The sequence below is a fragment of the Oryzias melastigma genome, linkage group LG11 (genome assembly GCF_002922805.2).
Source record: "Oryzias melastigma strain HK-1 linkage group LG11, ASM292280v2, whole genome shotgun sequence".
Lineage (NCBI taxonomy): Eukaryota > Metazoa > Chordata > Actinopteri > Beloniformes > Adrianichthyidae > Oryzias > Oryzias melastigma.
In genome coordinates this window covers 9,176,342-9,195,727 of record NC_050522.1, presented here as the reverse complement: position 1 = coordinate 9,195,727, position 19,386 = coordinate 9,176,342, and the positions used below count along the sequence as shown (strand labels likewise).

Sequence of the window (19,386 nt, the reverse complement as noted above, 5' to 3'; positions counted from 1 at the left end):
GAAGATAATGAGTACCCCTAGTAGTTTTTATGTTCATCCTGCAAATTGTTACCCTCAAAACATCATACTATGTAATATGATGATGACTGAAAGTAGAGATGTCACTGAATGTTAACTTTTTTGTCTATTCTCTAAAATTGGTCCTACTATAGGAGGGTGGCTGTGGATCCTTAAAGTCTCACTCTAACCAGAAATCTTTCTATTAAGATATCGTTCCCAGTGATCTTTTAATTGTGATTTTGGAGCTTTTAGCCAAAATAAAAAAAGTCTTTGTTGTTTTTGAAGACATATTTTATACACAGCGGCAGTAGCTCATTAGAAATCTAATTCCGGCTTGTGGGTGGGACCGTTGACATGGAGCAACCTGCCCCGCTCCCCAGCGCTGAGAGTTCTGTTTGCGTACTAATAGCCTCAAGCTAACATTAGCGGTGGAAAAATGATGATGAGCAATAGTGGATCAATCCAGTTGTACGGTTATGAGCCAGGACGGGTGTTGAACTCTCATCATGTCTCGCACTCCTAAGCATGAGCGAGCCAGGGTGTATGCGGGGGACTTTGCCACGCCCGTTTTAGTTGTCATTAGTCAGCTTTTTTTAGCATCTGGTTTTCTGATCCAATGCGATTTGAATTAGGAAATTATCAGAAATACAGTTTTTATTGTAAATTCTACAATATATTTTTTGTGTTTTTAACCAGTTCTTATAGCATTTTTCTATGAGCAAAATGTTTTTAATGCATTATTCTAGCATTATGAGAAAATGCTAGAAGAACATGTTAAAAATACAAAAAAGACCATTTTCATTGGAGTTCGTTTTAAAAAAAAAGTCTTAAAAGGTCTTAAATTTCATTTTACTGAAACAAAGGCCTTAAATGTAGTCTTAAATCATAGCAAGTGGGACTTAAATTTTTCTTTCTTATCAATGCGTTGACTTCCTACCACTAAAAAAAAACATTTCCAGGTTGAGCTGTGTCATAAGGTAGTAAACTGGTGGTAAATTGTTTAACCGCAACCTTATTAGTTCGTGGACATTGGTGCCGGAACGTGTGAAATGGCTTGAAAATAGGGATTACCATATGGTGGTTAAAACCGGTTTGTGGTAATTCTTATGAAGCAAACTGCACTGTAGACAGAAAGATGTTTAAACTTGGAACAATGGGGATTACAGCAGTAGAATTCAATTTGTAGTGCAAGAAATGGCAAACTCTGGCTTAAATTTCTTTGGATAAATAGTTTTGAATTAGATTTTAAGTGGTCTTAAAAATCCTTAAATTTAAGTTCTGTAAATCAGTAGAAACTCTGTATTGAATTAAAATGCTTTTATTGGCATTGCAGCAAGTACAGGTACAACAAAATTGCTCTTTTTTTTAGATGGTGAGAAAACGGTTGAATACATGAGGGGGAAATATTTCTTTTATTTCATATTTTTTGGGACATCTGCACGCAGATACACATTCATTTACAAATGGCCTATCACTTTAGTAAGAAAGTAAGCCGTATTTTATTTTGTTACCTGTTTTAGTAAAAGCCTACAGAACCTTGTTAACAGTCTTCCTCCAGTTTCTCTCATCGCTTCCTCTTCGCTCTCCATCCTCAGCTGAAGCCACGATACTTAATTAGCAATTTGGTAAGGACACGGCGTCCCCGAGGCAACTGCCGACTCACAAGGCACTACGTAAGAACAAGCTGACCCAAAAGAGACCCTGAACAAGACAGGGACCAGAGCGCCGAAACAGAGGAGGATTGTCAGTGGATCTGTTGGGGAGTGGAAGAGTCACAAGGGAACTGAATCAGTGTCTTGGGACCTCTAAAACAGTCATTATTCCTGTAGCTCCCGCTTGACTGTTAGTTTGACGACAATTTCCATTTAAAAGACTTGGCGCTGCGTTTACCTCACTTGATGGTCTCACAGCAGGAATGTGAAGTTTGGGGAAAATTGGTTAATTGAATACGTGTTGAAAATCAACAAGGAAGGGTCACAACTCAAGCTCAGAAAATTCAAAAAATATAATTCCCAGGTGATTATTTCCAAACTGTCGCATTACATGTTACTTTATTTTTTCAAATCCTCCTTTTGTCCATTTCCTTGTTAAACTGATTGAACAAGAAAAAAGGGATGCTCAACATAAAATCCTCAAGTTGTTTACAGCTTTTGGTCATGATTGGTTCAAACTGTAGTTGGCGTTAGAATGGGTCTAAACACAGAAGCCAAAATAAACATTGTCCTTCGTGGAATAATGGAAGAACCAGAGATCGATCTGGCAGGAGCTGGTAGATGAGACTGGACAAACAGGCAGATGGTTGGGTCAAACAAGCTGGCCATTGAGACGGAATCTTGGGATGTTGAAGACATTAGTACTTTTTATGGAAGTAATTTTTTTTTTAATGGCAGAACTTAAGAAAAATGCCTGGATTTTCTGTTATTTAAAGTGAGGGGTTGATTTGGCATAGAATCTCAGGTCAGTAAGATAAACTCCCTAAATCATTGTCCAGATTCAGACGCTATCATAATGAAATGTGGACACAAGCTGGGAGTTGACAAATCAGAAAAAGAACGGAATGAGATTAGCATTCCTCCTAAATCAAATCTTTTTTTTTAACTAAAAGAAGTAGTGTGGATTTTATTGATTTATTTTGGTTGTGCTCAATCTGAACAAAACTGTTTTCTGCAATAATCTATCTTTGCCTTTAAAATATGAAGAACTTTGCCGAGTAATGCAAGTTAGTACTAGATCTAAAACCATATCTCATAATATTTGCCAGTAAACTTTAACAAAAGGAAGGACAAAAATATACTTCATATGCATTCTGTTATTTGTCAAAATTTCATTGCTACAACTTTGCAGAAGGTCAACTAATGATTTAAGCCCCTACATCCCATGAATTGTTAACATGATTCTTAGTAGACTTTTATCATAATTACTTTTTTTTTTTTTACTTTGGAGTATAAGTGGAAAGAAAAAAACAAGAAAAAAAACTCTTAAAACATTCAGGTATAAGCCACAATGAAGTACAATTTGCACTTTTGGAAGACATTTGTTTAACAAAATATGTGACCAAGAATTGACATTTCATCTTAAAACGCACATCCTAATAACAGAATACATAACAATGATGTATATGCACAATTCACTACCTTATCTGTTATTTAGCTTCATGAAACGTTGGAGGAATTGAATAAGTGTCTTGTATACTAGTGCAACACATGGAAAATTATTCATATAACCATAGTATAAAGATGGCGTAGTGTGTTACTGATGATAGCCTTCGTTACTTTGGTCCCAGCTCTCTGCAGGTCATTCACTAGGTCCCCCCATGTGGTTCTGGGATTTTTGTTCACCGTTCTTGTGGGGTGAGATCTTGCGGGGAACCCCAGATGGAGGGAGATTATTAGTGGTCTTGTTTATCTTCCATTTCCTAATAATTGATTTTCTTCACACCAAGCTGCTTACCTATTGCAGATTTAGTCTTCCCAGCCTGGTGTCCTTAGACAGCTCTTTGGTCTTGGCCATAGTGGGGTTTGGACTGTGACTGTTTGGGGTTGTGGACAGGTGTCTTTCATGTAGATAACCAGTTCAAACAGGTGCCAATAATACAGGTAACGAGTGGAGGACAGAGGATCCTCTTACAGAAGAAGATACAGGTCTGTGAGAGACAGAAATCTGGCTTGTTTGTAGGTGAACAAATACTGATTTTCCACTGTAATTTACAAATAAACTCGTTAAAAATCCACAATGGGATTTTCTGGATTGTCATCTTTTTAAGTGGGAGAACTTTAACAATTAGTAGCTGACTAAATACTTTTTTGCCCCACTGTATATTAATAAATAAAAGTATAACCTCATGACCCTAACATATTTTTGCTCTTCAGAAAAGTTGCATGCTGGTAAAAGATCACATATGTATAAATTATGAGTATAGCAGGATGTTCCTTTCAGATTATCATTTCAGTCTTGATACTGTAGCTAATCACTTCTCCTCTAACAATCTCTAAACTTTTTTTTACTTAACAGTGAGCTGAATTCAAAGCTACAAGACACTTTGGAACAAATAGAGGTATGTTAATTGTTGTTTTATCTGCTTCTGTTGTCTAAAATAAATATTTATGTCTATACACTTATGAGATATGTTGTTTTTTCTTACATTTACCTTATTTTGGCTTAAATTTGAGCTGTTGATAGCTTAGCTTTGTCATTCTAGGTCTACTATACATTGACACCATCAGAAAGTCATTAATATGAGAATGCAAGCAATGTAAATGATGTCTGTATGATCTATAACTGTCATTCTGCCTGCATGTGAGAAATGGTAATGCTGTTGCAATTATCTCTGCTGCCGCTGCTGCCGCTGTACTCCGATTGATTGATTACTGAGTTTGTACCCAAGAGAGATGGGTTCATGCATACACACTCACATACTCTTCTATCATCTATTAGCCTGTATGAGATGGTGAACAAGCAGCACTAAAGCCTCTAAATCTCTCAAGTAAACATGTTGACGAAGCGCAGTCACACCTTTTATGAGCCAGGTCCTGTAAATCGATTTTAGAGTTCACTGTCAGGGCGTTAACCTACTGAGAATATATGATGCAAATATCCTGGCCTAGATGTGCATATTTAGTCAATTAATGAACTTTACCGTTGGCATCCTTTTTAAAAAAGTGATTCCCTGTAAGGCATCTTCTGCATGTTGTGTCAGCTGCAGTCTTAACTTAATACCCTTAATGCAGAAGTGGAGCCTCACTTGTAAGGCTTTAGAATTTGTTGGGTAATGCAATACATTTGATCGCTTGGCCTTTGTCAGCGCTTTACTTTTTGAGCTCAAAGTGTCGGTGTTCACACATCCTCCTGCTGCTCAAAGTCTTCCAAACTTTTCTCCATTTCTCACACATACATCCACATCCAATTACCTGCCCTTGACCTGATTGCTTTACATCTGAACATCTGTGTTGCTTCTGAATCCCCGGTCTTAAAGTTGATAATCCCTGCCTTTTTTCTCCTCTTTGTTTTTTTGCCGCCTCTTTTCCTTCATCGACTATTTCTGGCTCCAGGAGCAGCTTGACGTCGCCCTGTCGAAGACTTGTAAGCACTTTGATGTTTTGCACTACACCAAAGTCCAGATGGCCTACACACTCCTGGGAAAAACACAGGTTAGTTCTTGGACTAATTTACGAGTTCTTGAAAATGGTCATCATTGCATCATTTCATGGGTTCGTTTGGTCATAGGACCGGAGCAAAGAAGTGGGAAAAACTTCTCATTGAAGTTCTCACTGTTATCTGTCATAGCTAATTCAAATTTCTGGGAAATTTAGTTAATATATAATTAAAATGTGTCAAATCCAAGCCTAAAGCTTTTGATTTTAAATAATATTTAAACTTTGGCAGATTTTAACATTTTTTCCCACACAGCGGCAGAAGCTCATTAGAAATTGTGTTCTGGTTTGTGGCCATGACTGTTGACATGGAAGACATAATTGGCCAGATATATTGTGATTCGGCCCTTGACTTTGACACATGTGGACTAGGGGCAGATGGCAGCTCAGACAAGGTAATTGAAGACGTTAATGGATCTATTTGTTTGAAAGTGGATGCTTTGTGTATTGTAGCAGAGAGGGGAGACTTTGGCCCGGCCACAAACCTGAGCTTTTTCAAACAGTGTGTTTTCATTTGCTCCTGATCCAACACGATTTGAAAAGAAATACTCGGGAACACAGTTTTGGTCTTAAATTATTTTATGCATGTCCTCCACTTTGAGAAAAATGCTACAAGAACATGTTAAAAACACAAAAAACAATTTTCATTAAGAATTCTAAAACTAACTCTAAGCCCAAATCCGAATTTTTCCTCTACCCCTACATTCAACTCTCCAAACGTAGAGTTGTGGAAAAGTAATTTCTTCAAATTCGGACTACTAATCCTTGATGATGTCATCGATAGTCGCCGGGAAGCTACGTTAGCGTGTAGCATCCAGCACAGAAAATACATAACATCAGTTTTATAACTTGAAAAAAATCATGCTCAAACAAAGAGTCATGACTTTTAAAAAAATAATTTGGGACGCCACTAAAGCTCCAAATGCCCTCACGATTGGAGGCATAGGGGGACACCTTATTGTTGGGGGAAGAATTCCGATTTTACCTCAAACTGAGGAAACCTGACTAGTTTTTAAAAATATTTATAAAGCAGTTTTACAATTAATTATCATCACAAGTTTGTTGGTTTTATTATAATTTTTGGAAAACATATGTTCATAGGTTCTGCGCACAATGCAGGCTGTCATTTGCAAAATGACCCAAAAAGTAGTATAAATCCACAATAAAACACTGCAAAAAAGATCTAGTGAGTCTTTAGGGACAAATATGAACAGAGATAATTCAGCAAAATTGCAAAATAACTGCTCATAATTTATGTACACAAATTATTATTGTATAATAAATACTTTGTGGATTTCGTAATACTTTGGGTTGCTGTGCTTTCGCGTTTAGATATTTATATTTGTCTCAGTATGTTTTTATTCAAGTCAGAACATTTTGCTACTTCTTCACATCGGAAATCATATTTCAGCCTCTTTGAACAAGTCCACAGAGCATGCATGCTTTCCTTTCTGATTCTAATATACCTTATTTATTTCCAATTACAGTAACTGTCAGTCACAGAAATCCCCATAGAAAGAAATGCGAGTTCTCCAAATAATCCTTGAGAAAACAAAATAAGCTTTGTCAATGTCAAACATTAAAGATGCTGGAGTCACAAACATTCTTGTGCTGAGCTCTTGTTTTTGCAAAGCTTTATCGGAGGCTTTTTAAGGTGAAAATATATTTTTTAAGAATTGAAAGTTTTCTCTTTAATCACTACTGTCCTCATTTTCTCATAAAAGCCTTGGAAAATTGTTTCATGTTTTAAGAGTTACATGCATTGTAATATTGTTAAAGCTTTTTTTGGATTTACTTAATTTTTGATTGACAAACATGTATTTCAAGAAGTATAAAATGAGGCATAAAGTAATAGTCATTCTTTTTCTTTTTAAGTCTTTTTGCATGGAAACCTAAAGCCTTTAACTGCACTTACGGGTGGATACAGGCTTTCTGCGGGTAAAAAATGGGCAAATCTGTTCGTGGGACGAAGGTAGCCCCACAAAATATCAAGGTTATTGACCACTTGGTGAGCCTGTGGAGCCAAAATGTTAATCCACTGTTTTTTTTTTTTTTATGGTCATGGTGCAAGCGACATGTTGTAGTGAACATGTAAGGGTAAAGTAAGAGCAGGTGTTTTGTACTAGTTTTTCTTTTTTTTTAATCCTCCATACTCCTGGTCACTGCTCAAAAGGGGTCTGTTAGTGCTGTTCATGTGAGAAGTGTGTGCTCCTTATTGTTAAAATGTTAGAATTTAGGATCTGAGGCAAAGTTTGTATGGGCATACTATGGTCGTCCTATGGGCCCTTTGGTAACACATGCATGCGTGCAGTATTTGCGCAGGCTCAGTAAGGAGCCAGTACACGCACCCTACAAACAACTAGAGTACAGTGTAAGGGCAAAATGTTCAGATCATTAACATTGTAACCATTGTTCTGCTTCTCCTGGAGGGTTTGGCCACTAGGTGGAGCTGGCGCTGTAGCAGTAGACTTTTTTTTCACAAAGAATGAGCAAAAAAACTGTCCTTTTGACCACAAATGGTTACTTAAAAAAATCATTAACAAAAATAGTTCAGGGCGTTGTCTTGTGGGGTCCAAATCACACCACTTTTAATGTAAACGTGCCTAAACTATGCTTATTCTATACTACATTCATATACTATACCTGCCTACGCTATAGCACAAGGGTTACAATGCATATAAAGCATTCTAAATACAAACAATTTTCTGGTTGTGTGACTGTAAATAATGTTTTTTCATTCCAATCAAGTTTAATTTCTCAGTTTATTTGAGCTCCTCTTTTCCAACGTTTTGTTCTTGGTGTTTGAACAGAAGCTGTTTCCGGGTATGTCGTTCATTAGTGCTGCTGGGATTTAAGGTGTGATGGAAACAGTTACAGACCGTGTCCTCGCTGCACAATGCCTCGTCTGAGTTTGTGAGCCGTGTTGCCGTTGTCATGTTTTACCCACGTTATGTGTGATGTATTTCATGTCTGTATACTAATGAATAGCAAATGAGGAATAAATGTGCATAAATGAATAATGTTGTCATACCAGGGATATTTACATTTTCCCTTCAGGGTAGCAGAATATATTCATTGATTTTCCCGTCTACAGAACACGTCCGATCAGAAGCTAGCAAATATTATTTCCTGGGTCTGCCACTGCATTTTGTAAAAAAAAAAACAAAAATTCCAGCAGTGAGGACAGTTTGTTGCCCAATGTGTGCACCGTTGAAGGCTAGAGCCCTCATGAGGACTCCTGTTCTGTTTGAGGATCAGTGGCGCTCCTTCATGTTGATCGTTTTTCTGATCTCATGCACCGATACGTGCTGGTGCCCTTGTTTTTTTCTGTCTGCACACAACTTCTGCTTGGAGTTTGCACGTACAGCACACACGTACAGGGTTTTGAACGCCATACATCCAGCCACCGATATCTTAAATTGAAAGCACTGGGACCAAGACAGAAAGTCCGGTAGCTCCGGTTAAGCTCCATGGCTGAAGTGATCTTATTTTTTCTTTTGCTCTGCTTGGTTAGGTTTCTTATTTAGGGGTGTTGGGATAGTTTGTTGGGAAAAACTGAAATTGTTCACTTAGCCTTGTTGCTGAAAATGCAGTAAAACTTCAGTTTGGAGCCTTAATTAAAATGTTTAATCATTAATGAGAAGAAAGGCTTTGTAAGACACAAATAACTTAATGATGTTTACTGGGGGTTGCATCTTCATCCTAACATGTTTAGTCATCTTACTTCTTCAGAATTCAGGTTGCATATTTTTGTGCACATTAATTTGTATGTTTGCCACACAATTGACCGTTTATGTTTTTAGAACGTACTCGATGGAACAATACCCCACGTCACACTTTTCTGTTAGCCTAAAAGTCTGAAGTCCACTTTCATTTCTCTGTCTGTCTACTTGTTTGGTAGAAATGTCACCAGGATGAATAATCATGTTTGCTCTTTTAGTTTATTAACAATTCTGGGAGAGATTGGTAACAGGAGATTCGAGTCCTTGTTATGTGTGTTGCCATAGTTATGTCCCCTTTTGCCTTTTAGATGTTTTTCCTGATGCTTTCTGTCTCCAGGAGGAAAAGAAAGAAATGTATGAATTACTTTTGTGTCAGCGGGGAGTCTCAATGAATGGGGGGCAGCAATATTTTTTTTTTGTTCATAAGCTTGTGGTAAAAAGAATGTAATTACAAAGCAGCACCGGCTTCTGAGGGCATTGCTTAGTGTTGTGCCCTTGTCTCCTGCAGCGCTGGTGTCCTCATTTCTTCAGGGTCCAGTGGTGACAAAGTGTAGAGGAGGGGAAAAGGGTGCAGAACGCAAAATGGTGGTGAAATAGATCCACTTGGGAAAAAAGGAGAACATACACAACAGGATTGATGTGTGTATGTGACTCATTTTCTGGGGTTTTTTGGAACGAGAAATGTATTAGTTTTTTTTTATTCATTTTTTTTCCCATTCAAATCAAATTTAGGATAAACCTGTGTAAAATACAATGTGAAACATCAGGATATATATATATATATATATATATATATATATATGTTTTTTTTTTGGAGGGTAAGTTGAGGTTTCCCTCGGTTTATTATCATTATAATGCTTATATGTTTACCTGTGATTAAAACGACATGATATCAGCCAAGTCTTGAAATGTTGAATGCATTTTTGTCATACATATAACTGCATGTTGTTTGTCAGTTCACTGGGCCATAAAATGATAATGATATATATCGCGATAGAACTTTTTGTCGATAGAGGAATGAGTCAATCGGAATAGACTTTTATTTTGAAGCGTCCGAAATTGACATTCGCGAGACACACGACTCCCCCGCGGTCACTTCCGATAATCATCTCCGGATAACGTTTAGTTTCAGCTGATGAAGCAGTCGTGATTTTTTTTTTTTTTTTTTTTTTAATGGGGGCCAGTCAGAACTAGAAGACAAACCTGGTAGACTTATAACAGCAACAAAAAGTGTTGATTTGGTGACTGCAATGTAGCATTAGCATGATGCTAATGCTAACGAGCTGTTTTGATTGCTGCCTGTATGTAAACAATATTTAAATCTAAACAACCTGCTGATGATTATACTTTTTTTAGCTACAGATCGTTGAAATTTTACAAACGTAGTTATTTGTTTTATATGGTGATATAAATCGTTATCGCCTGATACGGAAAAAACTATATAATGATATAAAAAATTCCATATCGCCCAGCCCTATTTCATTGTAAATTTTCTGCTATACTAGGTATTATAATGGACAATTTTCTCCTTTTTTAACTTTTAAATAAGCTTATCTTTTCAATCTAACCCCTTGGTCAAGATATACTGTAACCATCATTTCCCTTAAATCTTGCGGTGCAGTTAACACGCTGCCCAGCACATTTTAGATGTCATGTAAAATTTAAATCTTTCCTGTAAAAGTATGACTATCCATAAACTATCTTTTGGACTCTCTCTGCAGACCGCTATGGACCAGCTACACATGCACTTCACCCAAGCCATCCATAATACGGTGTTCCAAGTGGTGCTGGGATACGTCGAGCTGTGTGCCGGCAATGCTGACACCAAATTCCAGAAGATGCAGTATAAAGACCTGTGCACGGTAAGAAGTCATGTCTATAAGACTTATAGTGTTCATATTTTAACAGAAAAATATTCATTTTACAACAATATCCCACGCCCTTTCAAACAATCTCTTAATGTTTAGTTATCCTGTGTTTGATATGTCTTTACGGATTTAAACTTCTGATGATTGATTGTATTACACATAAATTTACTTCTAGATTGCTTAAAATAAACCATTTCTAATCTAATCTAATCTAATCATTGTCAGCAGCATGGACTTTGTGTAAAACTTACAGACACATCCGATGTGTTTATAAAATGACCTGCCATACTGTTATTTATTGCAAAAATCTTAGTCTAGCACCCAAAAGATGCTTTATTTGTCCAGTCATAGTCGAGCAAAAGTCTTTGTTTTAAGCGTTAATTACAACTGCCCTTACAGGTGGATACGGGCTGTCTGCCACAACGACGGCCTGCATGATTTATCAAAGTCGTAGACGGCAAAAATGTTCATCCACATTTATTTTGCTGTGTGACTAAAAGTGTCATAGTCACTAAAAGTGTGTTTCCGAGCTTGAGCGTAGCATTATGGGAGAATAATTTTTAAAAACATTGATTCTGTGAGGTGGAATGACTGAGGTGGGCAGAGCATGAAGAAAAAAATGACAGAGCTCCATGCATTGTACCCTTCATGAACTAATTAATCTTGCTCACCATATGGACCCCAAGCACAGCTGCAGTCCTAGCAGCAGCACTTCTCAACTGACCTACACACTTCAGCTCTCTTCAGATTTTCCTTCACTCCCATAATCAAAATAAATCAGATTCGCATGCCCAGCAAACCACAACGTGGTCAATTCATCATGAACTCGCTTTGAGTGACTGTCCCTCCCCCAGAGGCTAATGTCACACATGCCCCTCCAGAGTAGAAAACTGTATGGATGAAAAGGTAAATGTTACCCAACCCCTCTGGGAGCGTTTTTTTTTTCTTCCTCTTCCACTTCCTCCAAATGTGTCAGCTGTTCCTGTGTTTCCTCCTGACCCTCAGCTCGGCATCTGACAGCACAGCTTTTGCCAGCGGCGTTGCCAGCTGCACGAATGTCAGCGATGTCCCATCCTTTACCTCTTACCTTTGTGCTACCTCGTCCCATCGTGACCCCTCGTCTTCTGCACTTCCCCCTTTTGTTTATGCAGATTTGTTTCCTGCTGGCACAAGCTGGTCTGGGGATAATCTGTTGCCACATTTTTAGGTGCTTGAATTCCAGCTTTTGTTTCACAAATTTTCCCTTCTGTTTGCCTTGATTTCCAGTCGACAAGCGTTTTTTGCCTCTGCACTCTTGAAATCGGACATATTGATCAGATTCAGTGTATTGTTTTAAGCTTTAAAGTGGATTCTAATGTTATTTGACACATCTTTGTGTTAAATCTAGTTTAATTTCCTACATTTGTAGTGTTTAACTCATGTGAATCCACCATGAGGAGACACTTATTTAAAAACAGTTTATTTACAAAACTTAAGACAAAGTAGATGAGGTGTGAGATAATGAGGATGAATTTGGTGGCACAAAAAAACCCAACGTGTTAACACTCAAACACACTTGTGTGCCGCTGAAAGCATTTGCAGTCTGACTGCAGTAAATTAAATGGGATCGGCAGGCAGATATTTTTGCTCTCTAATACCTCGAGATAGATAATTTCTTCAAATGGCTTGTTTACCTGGCTTTAAAGTGTTGAAAGAAGAAGCGATCACTTCCTCTTGTGATTTAAGTATGCCCTGACGCACACGGACTTGAAATCTGCCTTTTCTGATTGCGGGTCTCTTGAAAAGCCTGTCTGAGTCTCTCTGTGAAGTTCCATTTTGTGACATAAAAGCACTTAAAGTTCTGCTTCCAGGGTCCCTCTTGCAATAAAAAAAAAGCTTGAATCAGCAGGCTGTCACGAAGTTATTCAAGAGAATGAGCTGCATTTTCTGCTTTTAAACCAAATGGAGCTAATTTGTTCTTTGGCCGCAAACTGAACTTCAATTTGCTTTCAGTACACCCTTCTTACAGATTTTGTTGAATTCTGTGAACTTGTTTATGAGATGAAATGTGGATGTCAGAGTTTGTGCCCCAGATCGACACATGTTAAAGTGCCACTCTGACCTTCTTTAAAGTGTTCTCAGTGGTCTTTTAATCATGATTTTGCAGTTTTTAGCCAAAAACAAAAAAAATGTCATTTTCTAAGACATTACAGGACAGATTCATTAGAAATTTCTAAGGTTGTGTATTAGGAAGAGTCTGACGATACGATACATATCGGGATGCATGTCTCACGACGTGTATTGCCATGCGCGACTCAGGATATGATAAATATCGTGATGTACATCTCACTATATAATGCATATCGCCATGCGCTCATATGAAAATTTTAAGGATCTGTATTGGTGAGAGTCTGGCGATACAATACGTATCGCAATGCACAACTTACAATATGATGCATATCGCGATATATCCTAGGACTGTACCAGAACTTTTTTCCCCACCTTTTTAAAGAGTGTCTTAATAAAACAACTCTACCTGAATATGAATTAATATTGTTGATGAGTGTAGAGTTACTCAAAGTGGCTCAGTGTGCTGTGCTTCCAACTAGCGGTGAGGGGTTTAGGTGGAAAACAAAAGGAAGACGCTGAAGGACGCTCATCAATAATCAATTAAATATCGTCTTGTCAGCATTTTTAATTAATACAAGTATTGCCAAATGAAATATTGTGATATATCGCTGAATCGATTTCCCCCTATACCCCTAGAAATCTGCCTCTGAGTTGTGGTTGAGACCGTTGGACTGGAGCAACCACGCTCCCCTGCCCATCCCCATCGCTGAGAGCTTTCTGTTTACACTCTCTCCCACTAGCTTACAGCCACTCACACCCACAACCTAAAATCCAAAAAGTTTTGAGACTTATCCCAGCTCGAATGAGGAAAACAAAGACGTACACACATCTAGTCGTCTACAAGTGTGTGTATCAGAATGGGGCGTAGCAGAAAGCTTGTGACCCGCCCGTCGTATTTTCGATGTCACAAATACACTTTTTTCGTCTCCTCCTGATTCACCACTATTTGAATAAAGAAATACTCAGAAATACAACTTTAATCCTAATGTTCTTTATATATGTTCTCTATGATTAGAGAAATGCCACAAGTACATGTTAAAAACACCTTTTTTATTGGAGTGGGTATTTAAGGAAATGTTCTTGACTTCTTAGTTGCACACTTTAAACATTCAGGAGCAAAGGAATTGCTGAGAAAGGTCACTCCTGATTGTGGAAGGGCCTTATTAATTTTACATCAATATCTCATTAATGGATAGTCTTACTTCGTTTCCATCCCCAGGTCTGGCGGCTTTTGCTTCTGATGCAGATGTGACACCTTAGTTTTCACGACTCCGTGGCCAAAGAAGGTTCAATTCTTGTAACGTCGAAAAAAGCTGAAAACTCCTCTGTTGCATAAATATCTAGTAAACCCAAATGATTAATGGAGCATCTTGTTGTACGATATTGATTAAAACTTGACCTTCACGGCTGTGGAAATTCTGCAGCTATTTTTGAGTCTTGTTTCTTTTTTTTTGTTGTTCATTTTATTTTTGTTCAGCTTATCGTGGTGCTGCAGATTTCTTCACCACTGAAACAGGCTATTGTTTTATTGCAGAACAGGATCTTATGCATGGAAAATAGTCCTGTGTAGTTATAGTCCTGCCACAAAAGCAGTAAATATTTGGAGGGGAAAAGATTGTCAAATATTTTCAGTAAGAGAAATTTTGATTTTAATGTACCTAAAAAATGATATATCTAGTTTGGGACTAATAACAGGTCTTGTTTGAATTTAAATCATTAAAATGACAAATTATAATTGTAGATGGATATTCTTAGGCACTACTTTAATAGACACAATATGACAATCTGAAGACTTGCTTTTGTTTTCTTTCAAAAGGTTCATGGTCAGTTTTAGCGACGGTTTGATCCCAACAACACGCGTCAGTCAGTAGTACATATCCTTCAGCACTCGCGCACAGACCTAGGAGGAGTGCTGTTCTCTGTAGGCGTAGCTCAGGTTTCCTGCTCTCATTAAATCACCCTGAAAACCTTAATCCACACACTTGCAGCAACCCCTCACCCTAGTTGCTTAGCAACTTTTCTGCTGTGTTGTGGTTGGCTGTCAGAAAGCACAACACGCCAGTGTAAGACAGATTCTGTCTGAACTAGCTCATTAACTCTTCTGTCTGACTGGGGTGTCTAGAACCCTCCATGTTTTTAGCATTATCGCTATTCATTTATTTCAGATTGACTTTCACAAACTTGTGGTCAGTTGCTGTCTATGTTGGAATTGTTTTTGGGCTACTCACCAAGCAATGATTAAATATAACATTGTAACTAACCATCTTAATAAGCAAATGTTTGTTTTTAGACAAAGATTTGTTTTCTATGATGTTTCTTTCGGTCTCTGTTGTTTTGCAGTAAATTTGGTTAAAAAAAAATGTTACTCCGAAGCGGAGTATAAAAATGTGGAAAAACCACAACATTTCAGGGAAAACCTTTTTTATATAATTATGTAAAAACACTATCTAATTGTCTTTTCAGTTGTTATTTAACCTATTATATTATCATTTTGAGCGTTTTTTTTGTATTTTACTATAAGTCGAGTAATAAGTCTCACCGGGGTAATAAGTCGCATCTGAGTAATAAGTAGCATCAAAGTAATAATTCACTTTGGAGTAATGAGTCGCATCACAGTAGTTAGATGCATCAAAGTAGCATGATGCATTGGAGTATAAATCGCTTTGGAGTATAAGTAACATAGGAGTATAAGTCTCACCGGGGTAACAAGTAGCATTGGAGTAATAGGTCACATCGGAGTAATGAGTCGCATCGGAATAATGAGTCGTATCAGAGTATAAGTCGCTTCAGAGTATAAGTTGCATCAGAGTAATAAGTCTCACCTGGGTAATAAGTAGCACCGGAGTAATACGTAGCATTGGAGTAATAAGTCACATCGCACTAATGAGTCGCATCGGAGTAATAAGTCGCATCGGAGTAGTTAGATGCATCAAAGTAGTAAGACGCATCGGAGCATAAGTTGTTCCGGAGAATAAGTCACACCAGAGTAATAAGTCGCGCCAGAGTAATAAGTCGTACCGGAGTAATGAGTCGCATCGGAGTAGTTAAATGCATCAAAGTAGTAAGACACATCGGAATATAAGTTGCTCCGAAGTATAAGTCACACCAGAGTAATAAGTCGCGTCGGAGTAATAAGTCACACCAAAGTGCAAGTCGCACTGAAGTATAAGTTGCACCGGAGTAATAAGTTGCAACGGTAACTGTCGGTAGCAAATACTGATGCACACTCCTACAGTGCCTTCTAGGTGTTGTTAATGGGAAACAAACACTAAAGTTGGAACATAATGAATATATGAGCCATATTGTGTTAAAAAATTAAATAAAAATCAAATAAGCCTCTACTGTGATAAGCCGTACCTCCTGACCAAACTGAAAAAAATCGTGACTTATACTCTAGAAATATGGTATTTTGTTTTAGCATTTATTTTAACACTCTCTGTTCACTCCATTTAACATATCTCTGTTCTGACTTCCTGTTGCCTCAGATTGAATTCTTGACTCTCACCTGTAGGGTGATGACCCAACAGCTCTGCCCTCCGTGACCTTCAGTTTCATTCAGCTCCATCAGGATTTGCTGCTTCTGATTTAGTCTTTTTGTTCTGAATTTTATGTGTGTTGCAATGAAGCCAGTATGAAGTACTTTCTACTAAAAAATTATATTCCTTATAATTGCTCATTTTCTGTGGCACTAAACTGAAAGAATTGTTTCATAGTTTTCCACATTTGTATGGTAACACATAATTTAAGAATGAACTCTTTTTGATCTATTTTCTTCTTCCTGATATTTTCATCTTGATTAAAAAGAGACAGACCCTGTGTGGTTCCATCAGGAGAGAACTTCTAATCTTCTTTTAAATTATTCAGATTCAACAGGGATCAAAATAAATCTGATTTTCAAGAGATGTCTTCCAGCTGTTCTCAGCAAGTGACTCAAAAGTGAATGATTTGGAAATCAATTAGTTCAACTGTCTATGGATTAGAGAAGTGCTGTTGATTCTTTTACATTAAACACACATTGCATATGATGTCTCACCTTTTCCTCATCACAGGTTAAGAGTTTTTTGTTAAAGTGATATGATGCTGAACTTCTTCATTTCTCTTGCAGCAACATTTGATGCATTTTACGAGGGTGGATTGGTACCAATTGAGCATGTCAGCTGCTTTTGGAAGCACTTGTAAGATAAACATAAAACGCAATGATTGCCAGTGAATGCTGAAGTACTTCTCTCCCAGGGCTTAAAGTCATTTTCCTTCTTTAGATGTCGCTCTGAAAAATATTCTGATGACGGATTAACCTTTGCTGTTGTAAGTCAATCACATGGTCTCGATGAAGTGCCAGGGAAAAAGAAAAAAACAGATCTGCATATGTGCAGGTGTTTAAGTTTAGTAATTTTATTCTTAAGTTGTCTTTGGTGACAGTGAGCATATTTGTGTAGTCAATGTTTAAAAAAATAAACTCATATCAATCAAGGAAATAATCTGTTTTTTTGTTAATATTCCTAAACTGGAATCCTAAAATATTATAAATATGGCGTGGCGTATCAAACAAAAATATTGGACAATATTGTAGCTCTCCAGTTGTACAGTTTGGAGCAGGGGTGCCCAAATGTTTTCCCTCAAAGGGTCAAAATCTGAATGGGATCCCGGTCTGCTTGTCATGAAATAAAAGGAGAAAATAGAGAATTTGGTTTAATTTACCTCACTGGACAGTAATTGGAAAACAAGTCAAGCTAAACAAACTTTCTTCCAATGAAAACGGCAAACTGGGATCCTAATGAGAGACGTGGAGCTGGTCTTTTGACTTTATCTGTTTGCTGTTGTCGCTCCAAACTGGCTACCTGAAAAAGGCCGCTAAAAGCATCGGAAGTGACCGTGAAGGCTCTTGGGATTTCTAACACAAAAAAGTCCAGGGCTGACTCACTTGGGGGTTGTTCACCCATAGCTGCTGGCAAAGTAAGTGTTAACAGCGCCACCCGGAGACCGAAAGTATATTACAGTGGTAGCATTTCGGAACACTCCGCGCCGACTTGGCGGGCCAAATTTGTCCCTTTCGGGCCCCACTTTGGGCATGGTTTAGAGTCTGAATCCAGTTTAGATAATGAAAAACAAAGATGTTCATGAATCTAGTCGTCTAAAAGTGACTATATCACAATTGAACAGAACTTGTCACTGACTGAAGCTTCTACGCTCTTTTTCAAACAGTATTTTGTGTCTGCTGCAGGAAAAATAACCACAACATGTAAAAAGAAAAATGATCAAAGTAGATCTTTAAAAGTTTAACTTTTTGATGCTCTAGCTGAGAATTCCACTTCTGGAAATCCACGTCAGCAACCAACTGATTTTAGGTTTTCTATTTGTTGATAAACTTTCTCATGATCTACTAATGGCGAGGCTTTTGAGAAATACTCTCGCACTTTTCCTTCATCTTTCTTCTCTCTCTTTGTTTTTTGCAGCACATCACCCTTGACAGCTACATTCCCTGCCTGACCGATCTTTGCAAAGCTTTGTGGGAGGTGATGCTGAGCTATCACCGCACCATGCAGTGGCACGAGGAGCAGGACAAACAGGAGACCACGCCCACTCCAGGTTGCTTTATTTTTCCTTTCAGTGTGGCACTAAACTACATGCAGATGATTGCAGTTCATCTGTTGACAGCCTCTTCACACAGCTATTGACCAAAATCAACTTCCTTTCTTCCTTGTATTTCTCAAATGTATATTAATTCTGTCTGATTTCCCTATACACAAGGCTAATTAGGGCTGTAATTATCAAAAAAGAGAGTGGTAAAATGACTGAAGTGAAATATTTTTCTTAAAGCATTTAGTTTTTCTCTGGAGAGATGAATAAATGAATTTGTTGTGTTTTTTATATCTTTGCAACATTTATATGTGAGGAAATAACATTGTAGAGTCTAACTACAAATTCATGAATAAAACATTGTACTTAATCTACTGCTCGGGATGTAAATATTCCATTTATTTGGTTTTGATGAAGAGTGAGCAAATGGATTTGAGCGCAAGTTATGGAAATTTCCAAGTACAGTTTTAACTTGGAGCTACAAATCCGATGATTGCATCTGATACATGTCCTGTCCAGAGAGGCACTGATGCATATGGGAGCAAGTGAAGAAACATTTCAGTCATAAGAAGTCCAGTGATATCAACGTTCCAAAGTACTGTTCCTTTTCAAACAACTTTCGTTTTTTTGTTCAAGTTTAAGTGTTGACTTTTCTTTGTAAAATAAGCACCTTGGAAAGAGAATTAAGGGAAAAAAATTTGCTGTAAATCGATTGTGGAGTCACAAACTTTTGTCAGTTTATACTATTGAGAGTATATGAAAACTGGACTGAGTAACTCCTCCCTCCTTGTGTTCCAAACAGGAAGTACCTGCTGCTTCCAAGAGGCCACCATTTTGTAGACTTCTTTTGAGAAATAAATCGCTATTCCTCAGTCTTTCAGTTTGTTAGAATAACCTCTCTTGCTCTGCTTTCTTTTTTAAAAGTTTTTGCAAATTCTTATTATTTTTTCACGTACGTAA

The 19,386-nt window shown here is 37.6% G+C and overlaps 1 protein-coding gene across 2 annotated transcripts in view; it reads left to right on the top strand.

The window, feature by feature from the left end:
* vps50 (VPS50 EARP/GARPII complex subunit) overlaps nucleotides 1-19,386 on the top strand; it is a 112,131-nt gene that overhangs the window by 41,561 nt on the left and 51,184 nt on the right. For both annotated transcript variants that reach the window (XM_036214182.1, XM_024299775.2), the window contains exons 10-13: nucleotides 4,012-4,054; nucleotides 5,049-5,147; nucleotides 10,594-10,734; nucleotides 18,303-18,435. In XM_036214182.1, coding sequence (XP_036070075.1) covers nucleotides 4,012-4,054; nucleotides 5,049-5,147; nucleotides 10,594-10,734; nucleotides 18,303-18,435 — 416 coding nt within the window. The remainder of the gene's footprint in view (nucleotides 1-4,011; nucleotides 4,055-5,048; nucleotides 5,148-10,593; nucleotides 10,735-18,302; nucleotides 18,436-19,386) is intronic.